The following is a 27,369-nucleotide window of genomic DNA, read 5'->3' on the forward strand; positions in this document are numbered from 1 at the left end:
GGTAGCCAACTTGGTGCTCTCTACACTGTTGGACTAGAACTCCCATCAGCCCCTGCCAGCATGGGCAGTACAGTGGTACCTCTGGTTACGAGCTTAATTCATTCCGAAGGTCCATTCTTAACCTGAAACCGTTCTTAACTTGAAGTACCACTTTAGCTAATGGGGCCTCCCACTGCGCAATTTCTGTTCTCATCCTGAGGGAAAGTTCTTAACCTGAGGTACTACTTCTAGGTTAGTGAAGTCTGTAACCCAAAGTGTTTGTAACCCGAGGTGTTTGTAACCCGAGGTACCACTGTAGCTAGGAATTATGGAAGCTGCAGTCTAGTAACATTTGCAGGGCACCATGTTGGCTACCCTTGCATTAAAGTGTGCAAATTATATAATACAATGGACCTAGCTATCATTTGGTAAGCTCTTTGGGAGACATGTCAATGTTTGAATGGGTTTGCATTGTGATCTTTCAGATCAGTGAGAGAGCTCCTATACATTGTTCTAGTAGATGGCATTGACTACTTTATCTTTAAATCTTGATAGTTCAGGGTTTCTGCATTATCAAGATCATGCTGGTGCTGCAGTCACCACACTCCTAGAAAAAGGTTCAAAGTTCTGTTTTTAATCAAGTGATAAAAATATCCCATTGCATGTCAATCATGCACAGTTTGTATCCTCAAGGACTGAAAAAATTATCAATCATGCACAGTTTGTATCCTCAAGGACTGAAAAAAGGGAAATAGTATGAGGTTAGAAGTCTTATTTTTTATTTTATTTTTAAAAAGACACACTGCCACTGTCATGCTATCCTTTCCTTTTCAACTAGAACTAATGTTTTGATTTTAGCATGCTTGTTTTAGCTGAGACACTGACTTTTACTAATATCATGTGGCCGGATCTAAGTATCATGTGTGTGGGGGGGGGGGCTGCATGTGACTCACTTGTAAACTACACATTATTCCCCATTGGTTTAGCAAGCAATGAAGCTGGCTTTGCTGCTGCAGATTTCATCCCATTTGTAGCCTATATGGTTTTATTAGCTCTGTCTGCCTTAAAATTTTTAATCTGCTGCTGTTACTATTTGGTTTATTTACTACTACATTTAAATGCCAACCTTCCTTCAACAGTGTGCATAGTTCTCCCTAGTGTATGAAAATGTGGAAGAGTAGAATATTGTATGTGCTACTACTAATGAAAATGCTAAAGTGAAAACACACCAGGCTGAACATGATTTATTTAATTTCCACTCTATGCAGTTTTTGGTGTGTGATCTTGAATTAAATGATGTCTTTTTTTATCACACTCCCAAATTTTATGTGCCTCCACACTCCCAATTCAGCACTATATAATAAATGGTTGAGATAATGGAAAGCATGCTGTGGAAATACAGGCATGTTTTCCTCACTGACCCAACTCTCTGTGCTGCCTGCAAGGAGGATATTAACTATGCAGCTTGCACAGTTCAAACAGTCGTCTATGCCAATTGCTGATTTATCTGTATGGACCAGATGGAAACAACACTAGCTGAAGACACACACACGTTTAGACTACAGGAATTACTGAAACAGTATCAGACCCTTAAACTGGAAAACTTCAAATACATCCCTAAAATAAGCCCTGGGGAATTTAATGTGACTTGCTTGTACCAAGGCTAATATGCCAATTGTCATTTTTCTGCTGTAAGCTCACAGATCTCCATTTAGTACAGTGGTACAGTATTTGCATTTGCTGGATACAAATAAGAGTGATTGAAAGAACATTGTAGCATTACTGCCTGAAAGGTAGGAGAAGAATCAGGGGCGTAGCAAGGGGGGCGAGGGGGGCGGTCCGCCCCGTGTTCCATAATGGAGGGGGTGACAAATTATCAAGGAAAAACTTTTTTGAAAAAAAGAATTTTGGGGAAAAAAGGAATTTTTTTGGGGGGGGGGAAATGCCTGCTCTGAAGGTCTTATCTTACTATACTAGGGATTATATAGCTATATATGAAATTTCATGCATATCGGTTAATATCTTGACCCTCCTCCACCAAAATAGCTGTTCACTTGGCTGTTTTCCTATGTCATGAAGGCTGAAATTTCAGATCAGAGAACATTTCTGTTCCCAACCCTAACCCTGTGGAAAGCCATCTAATTAGACTTTAATTTGATTTTGAGATGTTTTTAGAAGGTAATTTAATTATTGTTTGATTTTATACCAATGTTATGTATCTAATGTTAGCCACCCTGAGCCCGACTTCGGCCGGGGAGGGTGGGATATAAATAAAAGTTTTTTTTTATTATTACTTGTTATTATTCCTTGTAAGAAAATATGAAATAACATAAAACCATTTTTGCGGGGGGGTGTCAATAGGGGGGTTGACAAGAAATTTTCCGCACCGGGTACCACCTGACCTCCCCATGCCTGGGGGGGGGGGGTGTGTGACAAAAAATGTTTTGCCCCCGGGTACCAATTTACCTTGCTACGCCCCTGAGAAGTGACTAGAGGCTGCTGCTTTTCTCCCACCTCTGTAAGAGGAGCAGAAACACTGGCAAACACAGAACTGTCAAGAGCTCTAACTGTTGGATATGTTGAAAGAGTGCTGCTGGATCTGCATAATGCCAGTATGTGATGTTTCATCACCTTTCCTGCTCCATGCAATGTTGCACAGTCTCCGTAAGGATCAAGGAACAGAATGCACTCTGTAAGATGGCATCACTCCTCAGTGATGGGCATGATAACACAAAACGCTGATCTTTCTAATAACAGTGCCCTGAAATCCCTGTTGCCTGATTTAATTATTGCACCCACTGAATAAGAGGTGGCTTTAGAGTGGCACAACTGGTGTGGTTGCACTAGGTACCTCACTGCAGGTTGTGCCAAAACCATGCTATACAACAGAGCTCAAAGGGGGTGCCAAATTTTAGTGCTGCACAGTGCACTGCTGAAATTTGAGAGCCTGAAGTCTTCCACTGGCTGAATTCTTAAGGCCAGGTAAGTTAGACATTGTTATAGTGAGTTGTACTAACCTTTCATCTGCATTTTAAGTTTTCTAAAATTCTATGCCCATTCCCATTTTGGGAAACAGCCTACCTAAGGAAATTAAGATTTACAGATAGTGAAAGGTTATGAATGCAGTTTCTGTAAGCTAAATAAGATGGGTTTTGCGGTGCAAACTATAACTTTGAATATGTACCTTTGCATTTCTGTTAAAGTAATGAAAAATTGAACAATTCTTGTAATGAATAGTTATAAAGTTCTCACCAGGACTGAGGGCATCTTTCTCATAACTATATGACAGCTAACATAAATATAAGGCAGGGATATTTAATTAATACTGGCTATGTCAGCAGACTAATCCTGGCTATGTCAGGAGAGTAAACCTGCGTGTTATTGGTCTCATTTAAACTATGACTTAAACAGATCAAAAACGTAGCTTGTTGTACCACATCTACACCCAGAAGCAGAAATGTTTTGTGTAGGTTATTTTGAGTATCCTAGGAAGCACAACCTAACCAAAAAAAAAAAACAATACATTGCAGTAAGCTAGGATGTGGTCCAAATTAACAGTTTAGCTGTTTAAGCAGAATCCTGGAGATTTGACTTGAATATTGTCAACTTTAAATGCTTTAAGAGTTTCCTTGCAGTTACCAACTTTGTTTAGAAAGTCAGTATGAAGGCAATGTGAAGATGAGTAAGACCACAGCTATTAACTACATCACTGAATGTAACTGACTTGTAGAAAGGACCCTATTATCTGAAAACTGAGACACTGTATGTACCCTTGCTACCCAAGAAATATTTTAATAAAACATTAAAAAACAAACTACATTATACTTGCTCCAGAGAAAATCAAAACAAGTTACAATGCCAGTTTAGGTTAAAAAGACACCAGTTAGAATACTCCATCTGTTTGATAGTCTTCTCACTCCCTATCTTACATTTAACCATACACACAAAAAACACAAGAGACAAAAAGTCCTGTGCGGATGTCCGAAAATGTGTGTTCAATCACTGTACAAATGGGCTTCCATTTTAATTTTAAATACACATTGGTTAATTCTCATGTTCAACTGCACATCCACCATTGTAGTTTCTGTGATGACTTCATGTTACAACTACAGTGGTACCTCGGTTTATGAACTTAATCCGTTCTGGAAGTCCGTTCTTGAGGTGCACTTTCCCTAATGAGGCCTCCCACCACTGGTGCCCTTCCACCTTTTGGATTCCGTTCTTGGACTGAGGTAAAGTTCGCAAACTGGGACACTACTTCCAGTTTTGTGGAGTTCATAAACCGAATCGTTCAGAAACAGGCCGTTCTTAAACAAAGGTACCACTGTACTTCCTTCCATATGCTCAGAGGTTTTATTATTGTAGTTATCACAGAATAAAAGAATCATAGAATTGTGGAGATGGAAATAATTCCAAGGGTCATCTATTTCAAACCCATGCAATCCAGGATAAAGTGCCTTAAGGAGAGATATGAATAAAACTGCATACCGTATATACCCGAGTAAAAGCCGACCCGAATATAAACCGAGGCACCTAATTTTCCCACAAAAACCTGGGAAAGCTTATTGACTCAAGCATAAGCCGGTTCACCTTTGTCGCTGTGGAGGAGGAGGAGGAGGAGGAGGAGGAGGAGGAATGAGCAGCCCGAAAGCAGCCCTTTGGGCTGCTCCTTCCTCTTCCTCCTTTGCCAAGTTTGCATTTATGCAAGCAGTTGAGGAATGAAACAAGCTGCCTGGGGAGAGTAAAGAACCGCCGTTCTTGTACGCTTCTTAAGGAATGGTTGACTGGGGAGAGCGGGTGGCAGCACGAGCGGAGAGAGAGGGCTTCTTTCTCGCCGCCCCCACCGCCCGCCTCACTCGAGTATAAGCCGAGGGCAGCTTTTCCAGCACAAAAAATGTGCTGAAAAACTAGGCTTATACTCAAGTATATACAGTAGTTTAGGACTGAACATACACACAATATACTAGTGTATGCATAACACATGTACCAAAGGCACTTCATCGCACCATGAATGACCAACACCTTAGCAAATAGCAGGAAACGAAATTCTGATGGGTTTGCCACCTCCTCCCCAATGTCTGTTTCCCTGACAAAAAAAAAAAAAAAAAAACGAGCAAGAAAAGCTCCTCCTAAGATGCGACAGGCTTCAGGTACTAACATTCCTGATGCTATGCTGCCACTTTTTCAGCGGTCCAATCCCAAAAGAGATAAAGGGTTGTTGGCCCCTCTGAAATTTCGGGTTCGCAAGGCAGCGAACTTAGCCCGCAAAATTAAAACATCTTGTCACACGTGACGGTTTTTGGTACTGGGGGGGGGGAGCCCCCCGCCGCCAACAAGACGCAAGAAATTGCGATATAGCAGGAGCCGCACTTCTGCGCAAAGCCTGCCCAGACCTCCTGCGCCCCGCGCTACTATTATTGTACATAATAGTAGAGAGCAGTCAAAGGAGCGGCCCCGCCGCTTGCACTTCGCAGGAGCGCGCTCGCCACTTGCAACCCCCGGTCCCCGCTACTCCGAAGTGTGCTGCAGCTGCCAGCCAAGTGGGGGCTGCTGGGGCACGGGGTTCAGCAGGGCAGCACGCCCCGAGCGAGGCAGAAAGCGCACTCACAGGTTTTGGGAAGAAGAAGAAGACGAAAACTCCCATCCCCAAACGACGCTGCAAACACGGAGTGAGGGGGAAGCTCCTCGGCTTCGCACGCAGCCCCACCTAGCAATTCAGCAGGCGCGCGCGGAAAGGAGGCGAGGGGGAAAGGGGGGGGTCTCTTTGGGCTGCGCTCTCTACGTCTCCGACACCCCCCTCCCTTCGTGTGTGTGCGCGCACTCTCCGCCTCCCCTCTTTCTCTCACCGCTTCGGGCGGCGGCGCGAGGCCGGCAGCGGCGCAACCCTTTTCGACCAGCCGCGGTCCGCTCCGCGCGCCCCCTCCCCTCGGGTTCTCTTGTAGTTCGCACTCCCGCGCACGTGACCGCGTGGCTCTGCCGGCCCTCCCGGCCGCGCTCCTCCTCCTCCTCCCTTCGGCCTGCCAAGAGGCTCCCGGGAGGCAGCGGCGAGAGCGGAGAAGCAAAGCTCCACCCAGCGGCAGAGGCGCGCGAGGCACTCGGCAGGCGCTGCCATCCCATAAGCGGAGAGGAGGCACCGGCACCCCTTAGACGCCGCGGGTTTTGTTGCCCACCGCCCCGAGGAAGTAAGGGAACTGCAGGTGCTCCTGCGACCTTGTGAACAGAGCAACATGTCTTTGCAACTAGGCTTTTGGACCTCCAAGTCCCACCTGCCTCAGCCAGCGCGGCCGGTGGACAGCATTTAGGGAAGTTTTACCTGGCAACATCTGGGTCACAGGTTCCTCATCCCCACCTTGAAGGGCTTGGGTTTAGGCAGGGAGGCAGGGGAGCAGCTGCCCGGGCCTGCCCTCCTAAATCAAGTAAATAAAATACTTTACTAAAAGTAGAAATAATCAGCATATTTGAAATTGAAATACAGTACTGGCTGGGGTCACTTGAATGATGTTGTGGCACATCCTAGTGAAGATATTGACAGATTTTTCTGAGCACTTAGGGTCAAAAGAAAGTAATTTAAAACAACTGTTGTTGAGACATTTCAGCCTGAATCTGCTAGCCAGAGCCAGACAGAGGATGATGGCAGGTGGGTGTCCTGCGCGCATGCACACCCCCCCCCAACAAATCCTGCCTACGCCCATGGCAGGGCTTGGTTCTGCAGGGATTTGAATAGCTGGAGCAGAATGCACAACTGTAATTGCTTATTGTGTACAATAGGACTTCTGGCAAATAAGTGCTCAGAGGATTACAGCCTAACTGCATCTCGATCGCAGCCCAATGATATGCAGAGTTAGGTGTCCCTGAACCCAATGAGATACCGGTAGAACTGGACTGCAAGACACACTCTTAAATTGAGGTCTGTAGTAAAGAGTAAGTTGTGTAAGAGGTGCCTGCAGAATTACAGAGTTTACAGATATAAAAGAAAGAGGAGGCTTCGCCCTCCCAGATTATTATTTCATTTCTACTAATCTCTGCAAGATGTTTTGGGAGAATATGTAGAGAAAATCTTCATATAGATAGCATAATCTGATTTTGATATGAGCTTTATAAATTAGTTGAGGCATCTCTTTAAAACAGGCTTCTCAAGAAACTTTGAGAAATAGCTCATATTTTTTTTTAAATAAGAAAAGTAACAAGGACAATGAACTGAATGATAAGCTATAACAATGCTAGAAATGTAAATGGAACAGTGGAAAACAGGTTTTAGCTGCTGACATGAAGCTTTTAAAAATCTACACTAAATGTTAAGTATCATTTTCTTACCTAGTATTTTTCTTTGTGTCAGAAGAAAACCCTGTGGCATGGAATGAAATAAATCCCAGACTGGTGATATACATGTGCTCCTAATTCCTACATCCAGTTTTCTGCAGTAGTTCATAGTGTGTTAACTTGTGCCTTCAGCACTTGAGAATAATTTTGCAATAGCTGTGATATTGCCAAAACTGCAGACAGATCTGTAGTAAAGTGTTGCTAATAGTTACAGACTATAATAATGTGCCAGTGTGTCGAAACAAAGTAATTTCCATTTCCCATTAGATAATGTACTGCAAAAGTAGGCCAGGAGCTACAGTGCCGTGAGAAAATTTGTGAAGAGTAGGCTGTTCCTTGACTAGACATGTTTAACCCGGAGGAACTAGAAACCAGAAAGATGCAAAGGAAGATGTAATGAGGTGGGCGGTTTTTATTAGTGGTGTTTGGTGGTTCTTCTTAAAATATAGTGATAACATTGTGAAATAGCATCACATAAAAAGTACCAGGAAATTGAATGTTATTAACATTACAAAAACTATACAAAATGTATGTTTTTATGGTACTGGTGTGGCATATGTAGAGTTCTGGCTATCACTTTCTTGAGTAAGGTACAGAAAAGGGGGCAAAACAAAACTACCTATCAAGGCCATTGAATGCCTGTATTAGTGAAGCATGCAGCCTATACACATTTCCTTGGAAGCAACACCTACAGAGTTTTTTAAAAGGCTTGATTTGATGTAAATAGGACTGCATTTTAGAAGGATGTGATCACTCAATTTCTTTCTTAAAGAGATCGCTCAGAACATTACAAACCATTTTGAAAAGTGAATGGAGCAACTGTAGTTATTTTGGTTGGAGTCTATCCAGTGAAATAATCTTATAGAAGTTTGTAAACAAAACAACAGAACTACAAAAATGGCTCACAGAGCATAAGCTGTAACCAGCACATCAAGGAGCTTTCAAATAAAAGTTGTTGCAATGATATAATCACAGTCTTGGTCTATGGAATTTACCACCATCAAAGTTCATGATCACCAATGGTGATAATAGATTAATAAGGAGACTAGATAATGTAATGAAGGTTGGATATTTCAAGAGGAACAAGATAACGGGACCAAGACTCCATTCCCATACCTGAGAAGTTCAATACGTGATCAGGAAATTATTTCCTGTGCTTTTTTATAAAGAATATTGGGGTAGATAGATCACATTCTGATTAAGCAAGGCTGTATGCTTTAACATTCTTCTCTTTAATATTAACTGCATGGTCTCTTAAAATCATGCCCAACTATCATGTTGCTCATACTTTATAGAATAACACTTTTGCAACACACACACATTTCTGTCCTATATTTAATATTACAATCCTAAATAAATGTTCCTTGTGATGCTAAAAACTTAATTCAAATTAAGTTTAACAAATGAGATGTTTTGTTTACTTTCAAGAACAACTTGACTCACTGCTTATATAAATGAGATCAGATGCACCAGCCAGCATAAAATCTATGTGTAAAATGTGTTTAGGATGGGCTGATGCTTATCTCTCCTGGAACTCTTACCATTCAAATATGAGTTTAACTATCATGGATACTCACAAAGAGTGGCTGAGACATCTTCCTCCTCCTGAGAATTACAAGTTCCTTCGGAGAGAATTCTGAAATTTATTGAGCTGCCACCACTGTAAGATTTGTAGCCACCCACATGGAGGCATAGTTTTCACAAACGGTACTCTCACTTGGATCTATAAGGTTTACAAAATGTTAATACAGCTGCAGTCTCCTGTGTGAATTTTCTGTTAGAATAGTCTTGCAAGATTTGGAATAGGAAGCACAAGATTGCTTCATGTTTTCTGTTTCCTAACTTGTACATGATCTCTCCTTACAGCAGGATGTGTGTACCCTCAGCACAGAAGTGGGATGCCTCCATCAGAGGGGGTGATGAAACCATTCTAATTTGGACATGATGGTCCAGTGTTGGGAACAGAAAGCTTAAAGATCTGAACTGACTCTTAAAAAGAAGGTTGAAACATGTGAAACATAGCTGTCATGATAATAGTCATCTCCAAAGACTGCATTGCTCATGCTCAGATAACTACAGCAATATGAGTTTGCAACAAACCTAGGATTGCAGGTCCACCTGTCTCACACAATTACCTCAAATCAAGCCAATAAGACATTCAAAAGAAATTACGTGGAAAGGCCTATTATGGGAATACATTCAGATTTTAGAAGATAACACAAAAAATACAGACTGTTTCATCATTAACTTGACTAGCATGGCCTTTTATCATTTTTCTGTAGATGTGTCATCTGCTGTTGCATTGCACCAAAAAGTGAGAAGGCAAGTGCTCTTGATGCTTCTTCCCCCCCCCCACAAAAATATGCACATATTGTGTAGTTTTCATTTCTTCTTAGAGTGACTTATCAGCATCTTTTCTTTAGAAAGTCATAGGTCAATATCAAAACATAAGATAATCATTATTTCAATTACCTGAATTTTCAACTAAAGCAGCCAAATAAATTTATAAAAAATATAAAAGCACACAAAGGAAAAATGCAGAAAAGCCTTTGAATCTAGATATATCCAACTTCTGTAGATAGTGGAAATGACTAATGGGACTTTGGAACTGGCATAAATGGCTTGTAGGTTGGAACACATGACTTCTAGGTAGACATCTTTGTGTATTTTGTGGGTGAGCACTTTATTTATGGCCACTACCATGTCTGTTTCGACTCATATTCTATGGCTCCCCTGTAATTGCTTCCAGTAATGTTTTGGGCCACTGCTTCGCTCAGTTTGGCATAGATTTCTGCTTGGGAGTGTTCAACATGCTGTATCGCAGCAGATTTAATGACAACCATAGATATGATGCTTAGTATATAAGTGAAGCGAACATTTGAACGCACTTATCACTTGTACCTGTCTACTCACATATAGCATTAGCAAACCTGTTCTTGGCATGATAAATGTGAGGGATCCTATTCCCTCCCCTTCAATGCTTCCCCAGCAGTGACTCTCCCTAGGTTTCACTGACAACTAGGATGAATCCTTCAGTGTTCATATGGGAGTTGTCTCTGGGGTACCTCAGGGCTCTACGTTTGAAAACCTCTTGCCACCTATGGGATCTCCCTACCAGGGTTCCCAACTACTGCAGTTTGCCTTCCCTTTAGGCAAATAAGTGGCACACTTGGCTTCACTGTCCAGCCCTCTGTATGACAGGAGAATAAGCAAACAGTTTCCTCTTCCACAGGAAAGCTTTGTTCTCTCCTCTTAGTCACACCTCTTAAGGTACTGATACACTGCCAGTCAGCGAACGTTTAAGCACATTTAACTTTATTAGGTAACTTGAAAACATGGATGTCTCGGGTTATTACTGGTACAAATCTTCTTCTCGTGTAATTCAGCTTAGTTATAATATTTCCTGCATCCCTTTAGCAATGGTAATGACCTTTCCTCCCATTCCCCAAAGCCTAACCTCTCATTTTCTCTCTCTAATCCTCCACTCCCAACTGCCAAACCCCCAACTGCCTTTCAAGGTTGTTCTCCCTCCTTTTAGAATGCCAACTAGCTCCGCCTCCCAGGGAACACCTACCTAACATGGGAGTGATAGGTTAACCCCTGATGAACCTGAATCATCAGCAGGCATTATTCTGCCAGAGACTACATGTGAACAATAAAAAAAAATGTGGTAAATTCATTTAAATGTAACAGGGTGCACCTAGAATATTTGCACAGGTGTGTAAGGACATTTTTTTGTGGTTGCTGCCACATCTGCTTTCCCCCTGGGCCTGAAGCAATATGGTAACTGTACTTTCAAGTTCATAATAATGCAAATTGCAGAGGCCGTGTGTACCACTCCCATTCTGATGAATTTATTCATAGTGAGAGTTTCCACACAGTCCTGTCATCGTTGCAAGCTGGCCAAAGTTCTAGCTTTTCAAAATCGTCAATGCAAACTACTACCATAAACGTCAATAAAAATGCAGATTCTGTTGGATCCAATGGGACTGCGTTCAAGTCTGTGTTTACATTTACTAAACGCCAGATCCCTTTTACAGCACTCCCAAATCTATAAACACTTTCTACTGAATTACAGAACAGCTGTTTACCGCGACTGGGAAGCTGAAAAAGACACTCTTATTTTTGCATCTTTTTGGCCTTTATGTGTTTCACCTGCTGCACATTGCATTTTCCCGTGGCCTTTCAGCCATACCTATTCCCCAAACGGTGACAGTGCCCTCCCCACGCGAACCCGAGCGCCTCCGGCTCCGTGTCGCTCTTGGCTCTTAAGAGAGGCCGCAACACGCATCCCCCAAAATACCGGGAGGGTTTTTTCTCCCCCATCTCGCCTTTACGCACATGCGCTAACCTCTTTCTCGGGGGCAGTGATTCTGCGTCCCGGGCGCTCGGCTGATTGGACACGCGAGCTCCGCCTTCCCGCGCCGTGATGGCGGCGAGTGACCCGGAAACGGCCCAGAGACAAGTGAGCGCGTTGCGGAGCGGGAGGGTGATGGCGGGGCGTCGGGCTCGGATTCCAGGAGAAGGGGGCAGGTCAGAGAAACGGGGCGTTTGCCTAAGGAGTTTTGCCTGCATGCTAAAAGCCTACGGTAGCGATGTGGCTCCAGATATGGTTGGACTCCATCGCCCTGCAGCCCCACCTTGCCCGGTTAGCGAGTGATGGGCATTGTAGTCTAGCATCACCTTGAAGCATATTAATATATTCGTCATCCCGTTGGATCTGACCCAAATCCACCGAATTCAGTAGTGGTCGGATAGATGCTTCCAGGATACCCCTAAGGAAACTTTCCCACTACCTGGTATGCAGAGGCGCACTTCCTCTAGCTCTGGAAGCTTAATGCGACCATCATTATTAGCTGCTGTTTATAAATCCTTCCTTCGTGCATTTCTCTGATTGCTTCCTAAAGTCCACCTAGATTTGGGCACTGTGAGGCAAACTTGCTGGATGAGATGGTCTTTGGCCTGATCCAGCAGGCTCTTCATATGTTCCGATTCTGTAATACCTAAACGGCCACTGTGTTGGGGAGTCAGCTTGTGCTGACTACTGAAGACTTTGTTTATTCCAACAGGCATTTTAACTGAATTCTGAATTTGTAATTTTAACTGATTTTTATTTACATTGCATCAAGTTAATATTGCACACCACTTAGAAATTATTGTACTGTAGTTCAGCAGTATATAAATAAAATAAAATATCATTGCATAATTTTCTGTTAGACAGAAGAAATTGAAGCCTTATCTGCTATATATGGTGATGAATGGTGTACCATTGATGAAGATGCAAAAATATTCTGCATTCAGATTAGTGATTGCCTGGAAAAGCCAAAGTGGAGACTCTGCCTGCAGGTAGGTTTTCCTGTGACATAATTGGGCTCTGAGTTTGCAACTGGATGTCTCAAATGGACATATTGGAGCCTACTTTTGCTGTTGCCAGGAGGTGTAACATTGTAAATGTAATTTTTATTGTGTTATTCTGAAATGGTTGGTTTTGAGAGGTATTGTTTGTTTGTTGTTGTTGTAGGCTGCTTTGAGCTTGATTCTTTTGGTGGGAAAGCAGCATACAAATAAAATGAAGAATGAAGGAATTCTGGCTTGTGGCTTGGCCTCAAATCTTTTGCGTTTAACTTTAGCCTTCATTATGCATTATTCACATATAAGGCATTCATGATTTCAAGCTTGGAGCAGGGCAAGTGCTTCTGCATCAGCTCCACCCTCTGACAACTGAACTGTAACTGGTTGTCTGCAAGGGGATCCCTTCATACACACAATTGCTTCTGCTTTGGGCATCCACACAATCAGGAACCCTGTACAATTGGGGGTCCTGATCCTGTGAAGCCTGTAAGCGCAAGGTGCTGCTAGTGAGCAGGGGTTCCCTTGATGGTGACTGCACTCAATATGCAGTCTTTAGAGGTCAGAGCTAGCATGGCAATGCAGCACTGGGGATGTGGTGAGGAATGTGACCCCACCCTGTCTTGAAACCGTTGGTGCGCTACTTACGAATAACTAGGACTATTCTTTAACACACAATTGATTTTTAAATTATCCAGTCGGACGTAGGGGGACACATCCTACTTTCACAGGTAGGTAGCCGTGTTGGTCTGCCATAGTCAAAACAAAATAAAATAAAAAAATTCCTTCCAGTAGCACCTTAGAGACCAACTAAGTTTGTTCTTGGTATGAGCTTTCATGTGCAGAAGTGTGCATGCACACGAAAGCTCATACCAAGAACAAACTTAGTTGGTCTCTAAGGTGCTACTGGAAGGAACATCCTACTTTATTAGTTGTTGCAGAGTTCTGTAACTTTTTAAAAAAGCAAAACTTTCTTTGTAGGTTAGGATTTTTATTTTTCCAAGTATGTTTTAATGTTGGCAAGATAGTTCTGGGGGTTCTGTCCTTTAATGTTTGCATCTGTCTCGCCTATAATGCCGAAAAAATGGGAGAAGTAAAATCTCCTGTATATTATGGGAGAGCCATAAGGTACCTAAAGATACTGATTCTGTACATGTTTATGCATAAGTAAAAACAAAATCGAAAATTCTTTCTAGTAGCACCTTAGAGACCAACTGAGTTTGTTCCTGGTATGAGCTTTCGTGTGCATGCACACTTCTTCAGATACCTCGATTTTGTTTTGACTATGGCAGACCAACACGGCTACCCACCTGTAACTGGAACTATGCATAAGTAAGGCTCACTTTGTGTGCAGGACTGTCATCTAAGAATTTACGTACTAGTGTTTCCAGTTATTTTATACCTTAACAATGTTTTGCAACCGTCATGCATTTTGCAACCATCATGCGTTCTCCTCCACCCCGTCCCCAGCTAGATTTGGAATGAACATTTCTGGCTGATCTACTTTTAAAACTTTTCAGGTGATCCTTCCTCCTGAATACCCTACAACAGCACCACCTATTTATCAAATAAAGTAAGTGGTAAGTTAACATTCTTGAAAAAAGCTTCTGTGCCTTTTGTTCCAAACTGTTAGTTTCATAATATGTAACCACTCTCTCTGTGTGATACACAGGCTTGTGTGGAGCAAGTGAGAGTGTGGTGACCATACACACTTCAGCTTTGGATATTTGACCAACAGGGAATGTAGCCCTCTGGCCAAAATCAGCTAATCATCCTGGTTTAAAGGAACTCAGCGAACTCATAATAATAATAATTTATTTGTACCCCGCCCATCTGGCTGGGTTTCCCCAGCAACATAAGGGAGAAAGCAAGTGAAAATGTGTCTCTTCCTAGTTTTTTTATTATCATATTTCGTGATATGGGTACTGTCCCAGTATGTAGAAGAAGGTAGGATTGCAATGTGATTTGATTTTGCCAAAGCATATAAAACGCATAATCACCATGAGGTGCTTTTAGTATCTTGAAGTATAAAATGGTTTTAAAATGATGCAAATATTAAACTAGTACGTTCCTTTTTTTAATTCTAGTGCTCCTTGGCTTTCTGGACAGGAATATGCGGAACTTGCAAATTATCTGGAAGAACTCTATGTGTAAGTTGTACTCTGTCGGAATATGAATTATAGAAAGAAGCATGGGAAGCTGGGATCTAGCATAGTATCTGCTTTCTGTGAAAACCATGTTTTCACAAATAAGCAGAGAGTGGGTGCGGCTGTATCTGTAAATCATATTGAAAGAGCCATGACTTTCCAGTGTCCGGAGAAGGAGGAAGCATAGCTGCTGCCATGCTGCTTTTATTGCAGTTATTTGTATGTTTTCAGATTATATATGTACTTGAATTCTGCTAATGCTTAATCATTTTTTCTATGTTTTTAGCTATTATTTGTAAGCCTCCTTGAGTCCTGTTAGAGCAAAAGGCGGGGAATAACAAACAAACAAATGTAATAATAAAAATAAATGTCATGGTTATATATTTAAAAATCCAAATACTGTCCTGAAATGTTTTATACATAATTCCAGCAGATGGCAGCAATGTTGAAAAAGCATTATGAAGTTGAACCTTTTGCTGGAAGTGAAGATTTATGGATCTTATACAAAATAGTCCAATCTGTTTTAGTGAGACAACTGTTTATAGCAAAGCTAGGCAAAGGTCATGTGTTATGGTGTAACATCACTTGGCACTTACTTCTGAGGAAGCAAGCATAGGTTTGCACTTCCTGACTTCTCTCTTCCAAAACCTAAAGAACAAGCCACTCTGCGTCCCTGGAATGAAAGTGGTGTATCATAGGATATTTTTACACAAGAAGGCTCCTAAACCACATCTGAAACATATAGATTTCTATGGTGCTATCCATTAAAAAAGTAATTTTAGAGTAGATTTGTATATTTTGTATCATGCTTTTCAGACAGAATCTTGGTGAAAGCATCCTTTATCTATGGGTGGAGAAGATACGTGAATTTTTGATAGAAAAATCGCAGTCTTCTGATTCAGGTAAGGTGCTAAACAAATGGGTCTGGGCAACGCTCCGGAGCAGGTTTTGGGAACACGTGGGGAAAGGAAGGAGAAGTCCTGTTGCACACACATGACTCTGCTCACATGGCACTGCATATAACCCTAGATGATTACTTTTGATCATTACTATGTAGAAAAACCGCAAGTGGGAAGTGAGAAGGCTGTGTTAAAACCTGTTGGGCACCATGTGACCCAATAACCAGAAGTACATGCAGGGCTTGTGATCAGACATGGGAAGGGCTATGGCAGTCTACACAGTCTTGCCTTCATTTACTGTAAGGCCCCAGTGCAGCTGGATCAGTTGAGGCAGCACAAATAAAGCTAGAGGCAGGGTAAGGTGCTTTCAGTTGCTTGAGAAAATGATCAATTCTGCTTTCTATATCCCCCACTCCACCCCCCCCCCCAAAACCCACCAATTTCAAGCAAAGTATTACATCTAGTTCCAATAGATCAGTAGATTATTTTTTAAAAGGCACTTTTAGCCACTTCTCAGAGGCCTCGGCATTTCTCCTAAAGTGAGAAACGGTAAGTGAGAGTGCTATTAAAGCAGGAACGCCAGCTGCAGTTTAGTAAGTGTTTAAAAAATACCTGATAGCAGAACTGAAACCAGGAATACAAAAATATTCATGCAGTGGAAATAGTACTAATTAATGTTGTATGTGGGTTAAGGTTCTGGAATATTTATTTATTGCTTTTATTTATTTCATGTATCATTTGCTTCCAACAAGACATCGCAAAGCGCTTAAACAATATTGTCAGGGGACTGCCCTCACCGGAAGGCAAGGAGTTGCCAGGGCTTTATCGGTATTGCGAGCCCCTGTTCCAGATGCTGAGCAACTCATCTTCATCTAGTGAGGGGAGCAGTGATCCCTCTAGTGGGGAGGGGGAGATGGGAGCAGGAAATAGGAGTCAGGGCTCTAACAGGGGTAGAGAGCCCTCGCATCAGGCAGAGCCGAGAGGAGAAGCACCCTTTCCGTCTCCCCATCTGTGCAGGGAGGAAAGACGTAGAGGGGGTAGGCGGGGGTTCCGCATCCCGCGCCTTTTATGCTGGGCAAAGAACCGGAAGAGGTCATTCCCGGGCTCGGCCGAAGGATGAGCTGGACGTCTTTTTCTTAGCCGCACTGTATATATTTGCACAATAAAGAAACTTAGTTTCAGAAGTTTCTGCGTCAGCCTGGTTACTCATGAGCAACCACTGAAAACCTTACAAATATAGACACAATTTTCAAGCCCAGTGCTGATACAGACAGGGAATAAAAAATCTCTACTTAACAGGCTTGTTGTGAAAGGAAGGTCTTCCATAGACACTGAAAAAATAATTGAGATTGAACCTGACTGATTTGTAACAGGAAGGAGTTCCAAAGGGTGGGAGCCACCATACCAAAGTCTTGCTTCTTTGTCAACAGAACAGCAACACAGTTGGAATATACAGGCATGTAGTCTGGCATTTCTGTTATTCCTCCAAATTGCAATTTTATCATCTTGATACAAAAAATAAATAAGAGACATTTCAGTACGATAGTTCATGTTTAGTTTCTTCCTGAAGGGTGTCACGTTTACTGGGGAAATTAATAGGTAGATTACAACACTTAGGGTGGGATCTTTAATGTGATCTGCTGTACTTTTTTTGCAACTATTGGGGTGGCTTTGAAAACTGCAGGATTTGCAGCCCACATATTTTTCTGCTATCCTCTGGAAAGCATTCTTGAACCCAGACGTGCATTTAGCCATGCCCACATTTGGTAGTTCTCTTTGCCCTCTAGTGGTATAACGTTTTGGTGTCATATACTAGGGAATCAGCATGTGGGTGAAAATGATCGGAGCATCCTGAGAGATCTAGTGGACATTCAGCAGAATAAGGGGCGTTATAGTAATCTATGCCAAATAATTTGCCTTGCTTTACCCCATCTATATTATTGCTGAAATTTCCTAGTAGTAATCTGAACTTTGCTTGAGTTTGCCTGAAGTGATACGTTTTTCAAGGCTTTTGAATATGTGAGAGTCACAAAGCGGGAATGGAAAATTTAGACATATTAACCGTGTTTGCACACGTTTGTGATCCCTGGAGGTACTTTTTGCAAGTTCAAAATGCACAGAAGTGTGTAATACTTGCTATGCTATGTTTCTTCTCTAAACCTGTACATTCTGTTTCTTTTAAACCCTGAAAAATACGATGTGTGAGTGTCACTTCATGCATTTTCCTTTTTTTCTGATATAGGAAGCACTTGGATGTCAGAAAACTAGTGCAACCTGTCTGTAGGTTGTTATGTGACAATTGCACATGTAGATATTCCTAGTAGTGGGTCCAAAATATTTTATAATACTTTACATGTGGTTCTGATAGTTATAATTAATAATTTGCTCTGCCCTCTGAATGACCAATGCATCCTTTTTACTTATTTTTCAAAGTATGTGTTATATGTATTTCTTAAGAAGTGCCAGTTGCAAATGTAATTGTACCACTAACTTCCCCACAGTTGCTACTAATCACTTAAAATAGTTTGAACTGTCAAGAAATCCTTTTAAAGCAGGTATTGCTTTTATACCAGTAGGACCAGATGTTAAAAAAATTACAGAAGAAACTGATCTGGAGTATGAAGAGAATTTTTCACTGGAGTATCAACCCCTCCAGGAATGTGCAGCTGTAACTCTGAATTTTGATCTGTCAGAAAGCCAGGAAGGTAGAGTAGCTATTGCTGTTTAGTTATGTTTCCACTCTTACTTTTGTGTCTTTTAAAAAATATATATGAAACGGCGCTCGTGAAGTGGAGCCAAGTACTTTTGCAAGCCATGTGAAAGCACTTCTGCAAATCACTTTGTCCTCCTGTGACTTAGTCTGTGTTAGGTATCTGCACTGTATTGTCTGATCTTTTGATTAAAAGTGGGTCTGGCAAAATAAAAAGAGGAACTGATCCCTTTGTGAAGGGGGTGAACATTTACAAAGGGACTGATTCCCTAAAGCTTGCCTCCAACTTTTGCATGTTAGACATGGGTGTCTGAGCTAGGGAAGACACAGATCTCTGTGGGAACTGGAACCCTGATCATTCTTTCCTGAACCTTCCCTCCTCAGATATCCACCTCACTCAGCACATACACATCAGAGGTGGGATCAGAAAATGCCATAGCTCTCACACTGCTTTCTATGTGTGGACCCCCTTACCACAATTGTGAAGGGATCAATATGGAAGTTATTGTTGGTGCAGTGAATGGCTTAGCAAATGGCATGGTGCAGAAGAGACAGGAGTGTGATCCTAGGTGAGATTATGCTATATGATTAAAAGAGTCAGGCATGGAGATTCCCCCCACTATATCTTGTGCTTTATAAATATTGGTAAGAGATGCATGTGTTGCATACATGAGCATGAAGTGAGCCTTTGGTTCGTGTGCTCTGCTCTGCTCGCACAAAGCAATTCCCCAACTTTCTTCCCGGTTTGAGGCAGCGTTTTGTTTGCAGTTTTTAACCCATAGTAAACTTGTAGCAAGCCGTAGAAAAGGAAAGCTTTAAAAGTTGATGGAAGGCAACCAAAGAAATCAGTGTAAAGGATTTAAAAGAGAGGAGTGAAACTTGTGATCGTAGGAGATGGAGGGAGAGACTAGTTTAGCAGGGGCATTCTGAATTAGTTGGAGAGATGGTACAGTAGCCCACCTTTGCACAAAACCTAAATTCTTAAATTTGCAGATGAAGAGCTGCCTCCAGTTTATCATGGAAATCCAATTACAGACCGAAGAAGCACTTTCCAGGCACATTTAGCACCTGTTGTGAGCCCCAAACAGGTTAGTAAATCTGCTTTCTGACAAGCCTTTCAGTCTTTCCTCCTCTCTAGGTTATAAGTATGTATATAGGTATACATAAGTATACATTCATAAGTATGTATGTATATGTTCTCATTTGTGGTGCTTAACACAAACACCACAAATATGTTTTCTTCTGCAAAATACAGATTTCTGTCATCTATTCCAGAGGGTTTTATTGGCTTAAATACTGCTGTTCACATTCAAATGAATGACCTGGGGAATTTAGATTCAGGATCATCTTGAAAGAAGAGATGCATGATAGCCTTTTGGATCCAGAATATTTGTAAAAAAAGAGGTGTGCAGTAATTTGGATTCAAGATAATCGGATAAGAAAAGATGAGTGGTAACCTTTTGAATTGATAGGGTTGTATATCTGGCTTGAAGCTGAGCAGTGGATTGCACAGAAATAGCACATGTTATCCTGAGCTCTGGGATAACTTACGGAGTCCTACAGGCATTATCTGTTCCATGAGAGCTTTTATTTGAAAAGCATAAGACCAAAGTATCCACAGTGGCCAGCTTTAAAAAAGGTAAAGGACACCTGACAGTTAAGTCCAGTGGCAGACAACTCTGGGGCTGTGGCGCTCATCTTGCTTTACAGGCCAAGGGAGCCAGCGTTTGTCCACAGACAGTTTTTCCGGGTCATGTGGCCAGCATGACTAAGCCACTTCTGGCAAACCAGAGCAGTGCATAGAAATGCCGTTTACCTTCCCACTGGAGTGGTACTTATTTATCTACTTGCACTTTTTGGTGTGCTTTCGAACTGTTAGGTTGGCAGGAGCTGGGACCGAGGGACGGGAGCTCATGCCATCACAGGGATTCAAACCGCCGACCTTCTGATCGGCAAGCCCAAGAAGCTCAGTGGTTTAGACCACAGTGCCACCTGCGTCCCTTGGCCAGCTTTATGCCCCTGAGGGAAATACATCTGTGAGCAACTGTAGTGGGATTTGGTGCAGTGCAAATGCCTCCTGTTTCCTAGGCTGTTCCCCTCTGCTGACATGAATACCTGTGGTGACTGAAGTTTGAAGGGACCTGACAGTCATCTTAGTCCATCCCCCTGCAATGCAGGCATCTCAGCATGTGGTCCACCATCCAATTTGAAACCCTGCTTAGCTTTGAAAATTTGCCAGAAGTTTTATTGCTGCACCAGTAGAGTTTGGAGTATTGCCCACTGGCCTCAGTGGGACATACTCCTGAGTAGATATTCATAGGAATGCACTATTAATCCACACATACCAGACTGTGCCAGCTCAGTCCCATTTGCATGGTGGTGGTGGTGGAAACTGTTCAAGAATTGCTGGTTGATTATTAGCACAGTTAGTTATTTACATTTCCCTCCTTTGGTGCAGTTTTTCCCCTTAGAAAGGGAAATATATGATTTGGGAAACTGTTTTCAAAGCAAAATTCTCTTTGCAGATAGTGTGAACTGTGTCTTGAGGTATGCTATATCAGTTTTTCCCTCTCCCCAGCATAGTAAGTGAATTTGCTGTGAAATAATGGGAATACTGCAAAGATAAATATTGGAGATGTATTTTGATAACTCTAGAGAGATGACTTCTTTTTTTTTCCTTTTGAATTAAAAGCAATTTGCTTGCCAGGCATGTTTTCTCAAGCTCTCACAGCTTTAATAATGTTTTGCTTAAAGTGGTATTAATTATGCATTGTTTATTAAAACAGTTTTTTCATCACAAGGTTTGTCTAGTACAGGGAAACATGAGCCATCTGATAAGAACAGAACAATAGATAACTATGTTTAAGGAGATATGGGGGGAAAGGACAACTAATAAATTACCATCTAATTCTTTATTGAGCTCTTAGGGCCTACAGTGCAGACAAAGATTAAATGTGTAAAAGGGGTAATGGAGGAATCTTGATTCTTTCCACAGATTAACACAATAGATTCTGTAACCTATTGGGCAAAAAAGCAACCCAGTGTGGTGGTGTGTTGTTGTTGTTGTTGTTGTTGTTGTTTTAATCCACATACTGTTGGTCCTGTTGATTTAAGTTTCTGAGTGAGAAAAAAGCTTTCCAGGCTACACAGAGTGACACAGAGCTCAAACAGGAAGATGGTGTGTGGGTCTAGGGTGCCAACCCCCAGAAGCAGCCTTTGATGTCTTGATCTGTAAAGGCCTGTTGATGTTATTTCTACTGCTTCGTATTTCATTTTCTTACACAAAGAGCCCCTTGTGACTTTCTAGACCAGGCAGTGCATCTTCTCTGGCATCTGATCAGTAGTGTTTTGCTTTAATAAGATATCAGGGGCCCCATTTTTCACCTCCACACATGCCTTGCCAAATGTACAAGACTGGCCCAATGTACCTGGCTGGCTGCTCATGTTTCTAAGCATACAAAACTTTTCCCAAGGCTAAGAGCTGCAGGTCGATCTTCCTCCAGCGCTTTTCTTCCACAACAGTTTGCTATATCCTTCATCTTCACCTTCTTCTCTTTACTCCATCCACACTCTTCATTTAAAATTTTGACAATGTCTTGAATACTAAATACATTTTCATTCATTGTCTCCCTCACTTCCCAGTACCACTTTGAAGGACCCCACAGAGCAGAACCTCAGAGGTCTGTGGAGAAAAGGATGTGTGTGGAGATGGGAAGGTATATTCTATGAGCTCTGCTCTGTCTAGAGAAGGAAATGTAGGATCTCAGCTTATGTTTGCATCACATTTTTCAGCCATTCTCAAAGTGCCTTTTAAAATATGTATAGTTATATCATAACTATGGACATTGGTGATACAGTCCAAGTTCCAGACTCTTTCCTCCAATGGTAAAAAAAAAAAAAGCTAACCCAAAGAATCAGCCCTTCTGTCGATCTGTAACCTGTTCCTTTCTTTTCTCCCCCCATCCCAGTCCATGTTCTTTGTAAGCCCCAACAGTCCATGTAGCTGAAGTTGTACTCTGGGGCACCCTTGGTTGTCTTGGAAAGATCTTCATTGCACTCGTGGTCTTTGGAGTTTTGTGGTTAACACATTAACTTCCTTGAGCATCACTATCTCAGGTGGTACTGGGTGCATTTTACCATTACATCTATATCTTAAATTAGCCTTTGCCAACCTTGTGCCCACCAGATATTTTAAACTACAATTCCTGTCATTCTGTTGACCATGCTGACTGATAGGCATTGTAGTACAAAACATCTTGAGGGCACCAGGTTGGCAAAGGCTGTCTTAAAGTTTGCACTTGCAGGCTGTTGTCCTGGGCACATTTGCACAGACATATACACCACTGCATCCAGTGGCATTTACTGCCAAGGAAACATGTACTTGCGCAAATGAATAATTTCTTGATACCAGAAGTATGGACGCCATAAGTCTGCACCACTGTTGCATTTAATTTAATTGAAATGTTTTAGTAGTAACCGCAGAGAATGAGCATTGTTTGCAAAACCTTAAAAGAGAAGCATATAAGCATTTATACGTTGGGAAAAAAGCTTTTTTTTTCCTTTGTAGGTGAAAAATGTTCTTTCTGAGTTGTACAAGAATAAGAAAATAGCCAGTGCTACTCACAATATATATGCATACAGGTGAGTAGCCAATTTTCAGTGGCAATTATTTCAGAGGGATGAATGAGAGAAACATCTGCCTTGATTCTGTTACCTTAATAGCATTACCTTAATAGCATCAAAACTCTCTCGCACTGTCATACAGTGTAACTACAGGTGGTTATGATAGATTTTAAGGCATTTGAATAAAAGCAAGAGTCCCATAAACAATATTATTGAGATCTGTATTATGGGATAAGCAGCAAAGATGTAAAGGATGTTTGCTTTGTTACTTGACACTTTTTGTTTCACTTTTTGCTTTTAGGATATACTGTGAAGACAAGCAGACTTTCTTACAAGATTGTGAAGATGATGGTGAAACAGCTGCAGGTGGACGTCTTCTCCATCTCATGCAGGTAAAAGGAACCAATTGGTAATTAACCATAAACTCTGTACCTGCTGAAAAGTTCTTCATCCTCCTCATGTGCCAGGCCATAAAAGATTAAAATAGTAGAAGAATCAAGTACATTTAAAAAAATAAAAATAAATCGCTAGCTTTCTATTTTTAAAAAAAGGAATAAGTAATTAGCCTCCCTGTGGGGAAAGGAAATTGATGCAGGGCAATTCTCAGGGAGGCGACTCAAGGGGAGATTAGTCACTAATCCCCCCAATGTAATCAATAGACGGCAATAAAATTGCTTGAACCTGTAAATTAGAAGCGCTTCATTTAAAGACATGGAAGCCCCGAAAAACCTTACTAGTACTCCGTCTCTCAACAGTGAAAAGAGTAGCCATGCAACTGGGATTTATTACAAAAGAAATGGCTATGAATTATGTCTGAAACAAAGGAGGGCCACCTTCTTTGTGTGCTATTTCCTTTTACTGTAGTAGATCTCCTCCTAAGGGAGATATAGACAACATGACCTGTTCATGTTTTACAGTTTTGAACACTTGGAATTTGATGAGTGTGACAGAATTTGGTTTTTGGAGAATCTCAACGTGGTTTAAAAATGTCTGGGACTTAAAACATTCGGCAATGACTTTGCAGAGATTTGGTGTTGTTTTCTTTCTTGTATGAGCGATGACTCAAAAACTCTGACCCCCCATCAGAGAGCACCCTTGGGAAGGACCTACTTGGCTAAATGATTGGCCGGGTGGGAAGTATTCTCTACTTAGACGTATTTGCTATCATGAATTCTTTACCGTTTGTATATGTTGGTGAAAACAACAAAACTTTTAAAGAATCTTTGTAGATCTTACAACGGAGATAATTTGAAAGCATAGGCCATGGTCCTAATCTGGTCCAAGGGCATGAATTGGTTTCTGCATGCTGATCAGCCTTATGGTTTTATTTTAAAACTAGATACATGCAATGGGCAGGTGAAAGATTGTGTCCAACATTCCATGGGTCCCTCATGCTTCAGCCTCATCTAACACCTGGTCTCTAAGAGGCTTCAAGTTGCTGTAACTTCTCTTCTAGCTTGCTCTTGCTGCAGGCGTAGTGTAGCACGTTCTCAGTCAGGAAGACAAAGAGGGCACAGGTGTTGCAGGTCACTGCAGCAGCTCCCTCTCCGTCCATGTCTCTTGGTCCTACGTACACTGTGAGATAGCACACTGGGCATCCTCCTCAAACTCCACTAAATGCTCTCGCAATGCCCTTGTTTACACATCATGGCCAGAAGAGCTTCACCTGCTGTATTTTTCCCCCGGTAGTGATTTTAGCCTTTGCTGAATGGGAGATCTAGGGTCCGGCAGGTGGCGCTGCTGCCTCCATTCCTGCAGCCCTCTACATTTAATTTACAATAACTCTCCTCTTCCTGCTGTACTTCTTCCTCAATAGTGAGAGCAGTTAACAGTCATATGCTGAATTTATTAAGTATATTGTAAATTGTTGATGTACCAATGCAGAATTTGAGTTTCTGGACCAGAGTCAGCTTTTCTTATTAAAGAATTTTGGGCAAGGGAAGATGGAGTTGGCTTGTGCTCTAAAAAAAAGGGGGTAATATTTATTCTAGAAATACTTCAGAGAGTTGCATCAGCAATGACATGCGCTCATGGTATACAGGAGAGCGCATCCAGGCAAACACAAGTCACATAGCTCATCTTCCAGGTGTTAATGGACAAGTGTTTTTATTACAGATCCTGGATGTCCGCAATGTTCTGGTGGTGGTGTCCCGCTGGTATGGTGGTATCCTGCTAGGACCAGATCGTTTTAAACACATCAACAATTGTGCCAGAAATATACTTGTGGAACAGAACTACACCAATTCCCCTGTAAGTCTACCCTAATAGCGATGGCTTCTGTTAACTGGCTGCTGAAATGCCACACACATAGACACTCTCTAAAATGGCATATGAATTTTTCGATTTACTTGTTGCATGAGAAAACTACTATTTAAATTTCCCCCCAAGTTTAAAAGTAGTTTGGTGGGAAAGCTTCTTCAAGGAAAAGGTTGTGTTTTGGTGAATATTATTTCTCATGCCCAATCCCCAGACTGACAGTTTTCTCCTTCACCTCCCCACAAGTTCAGCGTGGGACTGGTTCTGAGAAGGAAACAATGGAATAAAGTCAGAGGTGCATGCCTGTGGGTGGCTGAACGCCACTTTTCGGTCTTGCTTCCTTTTCTGCTTGATGTGTTTGGTGCATGATTTCTGTGGGAAAAGGAAATAACAGCAGTTGGCAGATGAGCACTGAAGACAGAAAGATCAAGTAGCAGCATGAAACATGGCAAAGCTAAGGCGTGTAATAAGAGGAGATTAGGTGGGCAGTGCTGGAGAGATGGAGAATTTTAAAGGTAAAGGCTATAGAAAGTGACAGAGGGTCTTGAAATTTTAGGAGACTAATTTCTATCCTGTGTTGAAGGTAGTTTTGTAAACAGGGTATAAAACCTGTGAAAACTTCATGTTCATCTGAAATCAACTGTCTTTTGTTCCAGTTGCTAAGTTTCTTGGAATGCATCCAATACGTAAAACCTTTCAGAGCCCTAAAACGCCACCTGCTCTGAAAAAAACATGTGGTGTTTTATGATTCATTGAGTTATACAATAGTATTATTGATCTTGGTCATATAAAAGAGGGGGTAGGTGAAGCATAATAGTCTAAACATTACTCTGTTAAAAATTATATTAATCAGAAACAACACCAGTGTGCCATGGAAAGTACAGTGTAATTTATTTACGAGATGTTGTTAAATGCAGTGCCTGTTTTCTGTGCAGAAAGCCCCACAAGTGACAAGAAAGAGCTCCAATTGTATTGTCTGTCACTCATACCTAGGAGAAAACAGTTCCTATATAAAGCCTAACAGCAAGAAGTTGAAATGGAATCTGTTCTGTAACGTCTCCAATGGTTATGAATGGTTAGCATCATTTTGCAGACAACTTTCTCCATTCAGAAACAATCTTAATGATATAAGTATAAATCTTTTCAGAATCCGTTCAGTGAATCAGGAAAATATAAAACTAAACAGAGTATTAATTGTAGATCATTAACCTTGAAAGTATCCTACTAGTGCAGAAAAGCACAGTGGCTTATACAGGGTAAGAAATAAGTCGTGCTCATTTTGATTTTTCCCCCTCCTCTCTCTAGGAAAATTTATCTAAGCAGCTGGGGAAGAACAAAAGAATAAGGAAGGACAAGAAGAAAATGTAACATTAATTCAGTTTGCAAAATCACAATAGCCATTTTATCTTTCCCCTGTATGTAAGCAGTTAAAACACCAGTCACTCAGATAGTGAAAGGAACTTTTGTAATCCTAAATCAGGCTTCCACAAACTCGGCCCTCCAGATGTTTTGAGACTACACTTCCCACCATCCCTGATCACTGGTCCTGCTAGCTAGGGATCATGGGAGTTGTAGGCCAAAAACATCTGGAGGGCCGAGTTTGAGGAAGCCTGTCCTAAATGTTTTATCTCTAAGACATGGAAATATTTTGGAGTAAAAAGAAATATTTCATAGTAACAGAACTCAGTGGCAGCCCCAGAAAATGTTTTCAGTTTGTTCAATGCCTCAGCTGCTCAGAAACCAAGGCCTTAAACAAATGAGATCTCTTCTGTATTCTGTTACTTAATTTGTTAAGAACAATTAAATGAGGAAATTCAGAGTTTCTCTGTCTTATCTTTCACTTCTGGGGAAGGGTTTCTGTTAACATATGGAAGGAAGAATTCATTGCACCAAGTAGGAATCTTAAACACCTTTGAAAAAATGAAACTTCAGCCTACTGTCAAGTTCTGGATTGTAGGCTACTGTATTTTCAGTTCCCAATTTTTCTTACTGGCAAGTTTCTGTGCTGTAGTCTGGCTATCAAACGAGCTCTTATAAATGAGGTTCACCTGAAGTAATACATAACATTTCTTCTTCTTCTTTGGCG

At 41.5% G+C, this 27,369-nt stretch overlaps 2 protein-coding genes across 6 annotated transcripts in view; one reads left to right on the forward strand and one right to left on the reverse strand.

Moving 5' to 3' along the window:
• OSBPL1A (oxysterol binding protein like 1A) overlaps window positions 1-11,749 on the reverse strand; it is a 73,016-nt gene extending 61,267 nt beyond the window's left edge. Inside the window, exon 1 of one of the 4 annotated variants that reach the window (XM_033155052.1) lies at window positions 5,826-5,945. The gene's annotated coding sequence lies outside the window, so the exon portion shown is untranslated. Of the gene's footprint in view, window positions 1-5,812; window positions 5,946-11,650 lie in introns of those variants that run through there. The other 3 variants (XM_033155053.1, XM_033155055.1, XM_033155054.1) reach the window with 3 other exon arrangements.
• IMPACT (impact RWD domain protein) lies at window positions 11,676-26,758 on the forward strand. 2 transcript variants are annotated; one of them, XM_033155056.1, is made up of 11 exons: window positions 11,676-11,764; window positions 12,517-12,645; window positions 14,169-14,221; window positions 14,736-14,798; window positions 15,612-15,697; window positions 18,268-18,399; window positions 19,398-19,492; window positions 22,972-23,045; window positions 23,329-23,419; window positions 25,143-25,277; window positions 26,589-26,758. In XM_033155056.1, the coding sequence occupies exons 1-11, from the start codon at window positions 11,729-11,731 to the stop codon at window positions 26,649-26,651; spliced, it is 957 nt and encodes a 318-aa protein (XP_033010947.1). In that variant the 5' UTR covers window positions 11,676-11,728; the 3' UTR covers window positions 26,652-26,758. The 2 variants fall into 2 exon arrangements, with proteins under 2 accessions (XP_033010947.1, XP_033010948.1); XM_033155057.1 differs by having other exon boundaries at window positions 18,271-18,399.
• The last annotated feature ends 611 nt before the right edge of the window (window positions 26,759-27,369 follow it).

The sequence above is a fragment of the Lacerta agilis genome, chromosome 7 (assembly GCF_009819535.1).
Source record: "Lacerta agilis isolate rLacAgi1 chromosome 7, rLacAgi1.pri, whole genome shotgun sequence".
NCBI lineage: Eukaryota > Metazoa > Chordata > Lepidosauria > Squamata > Lacertidae > Lacerta > Lacerta agilis.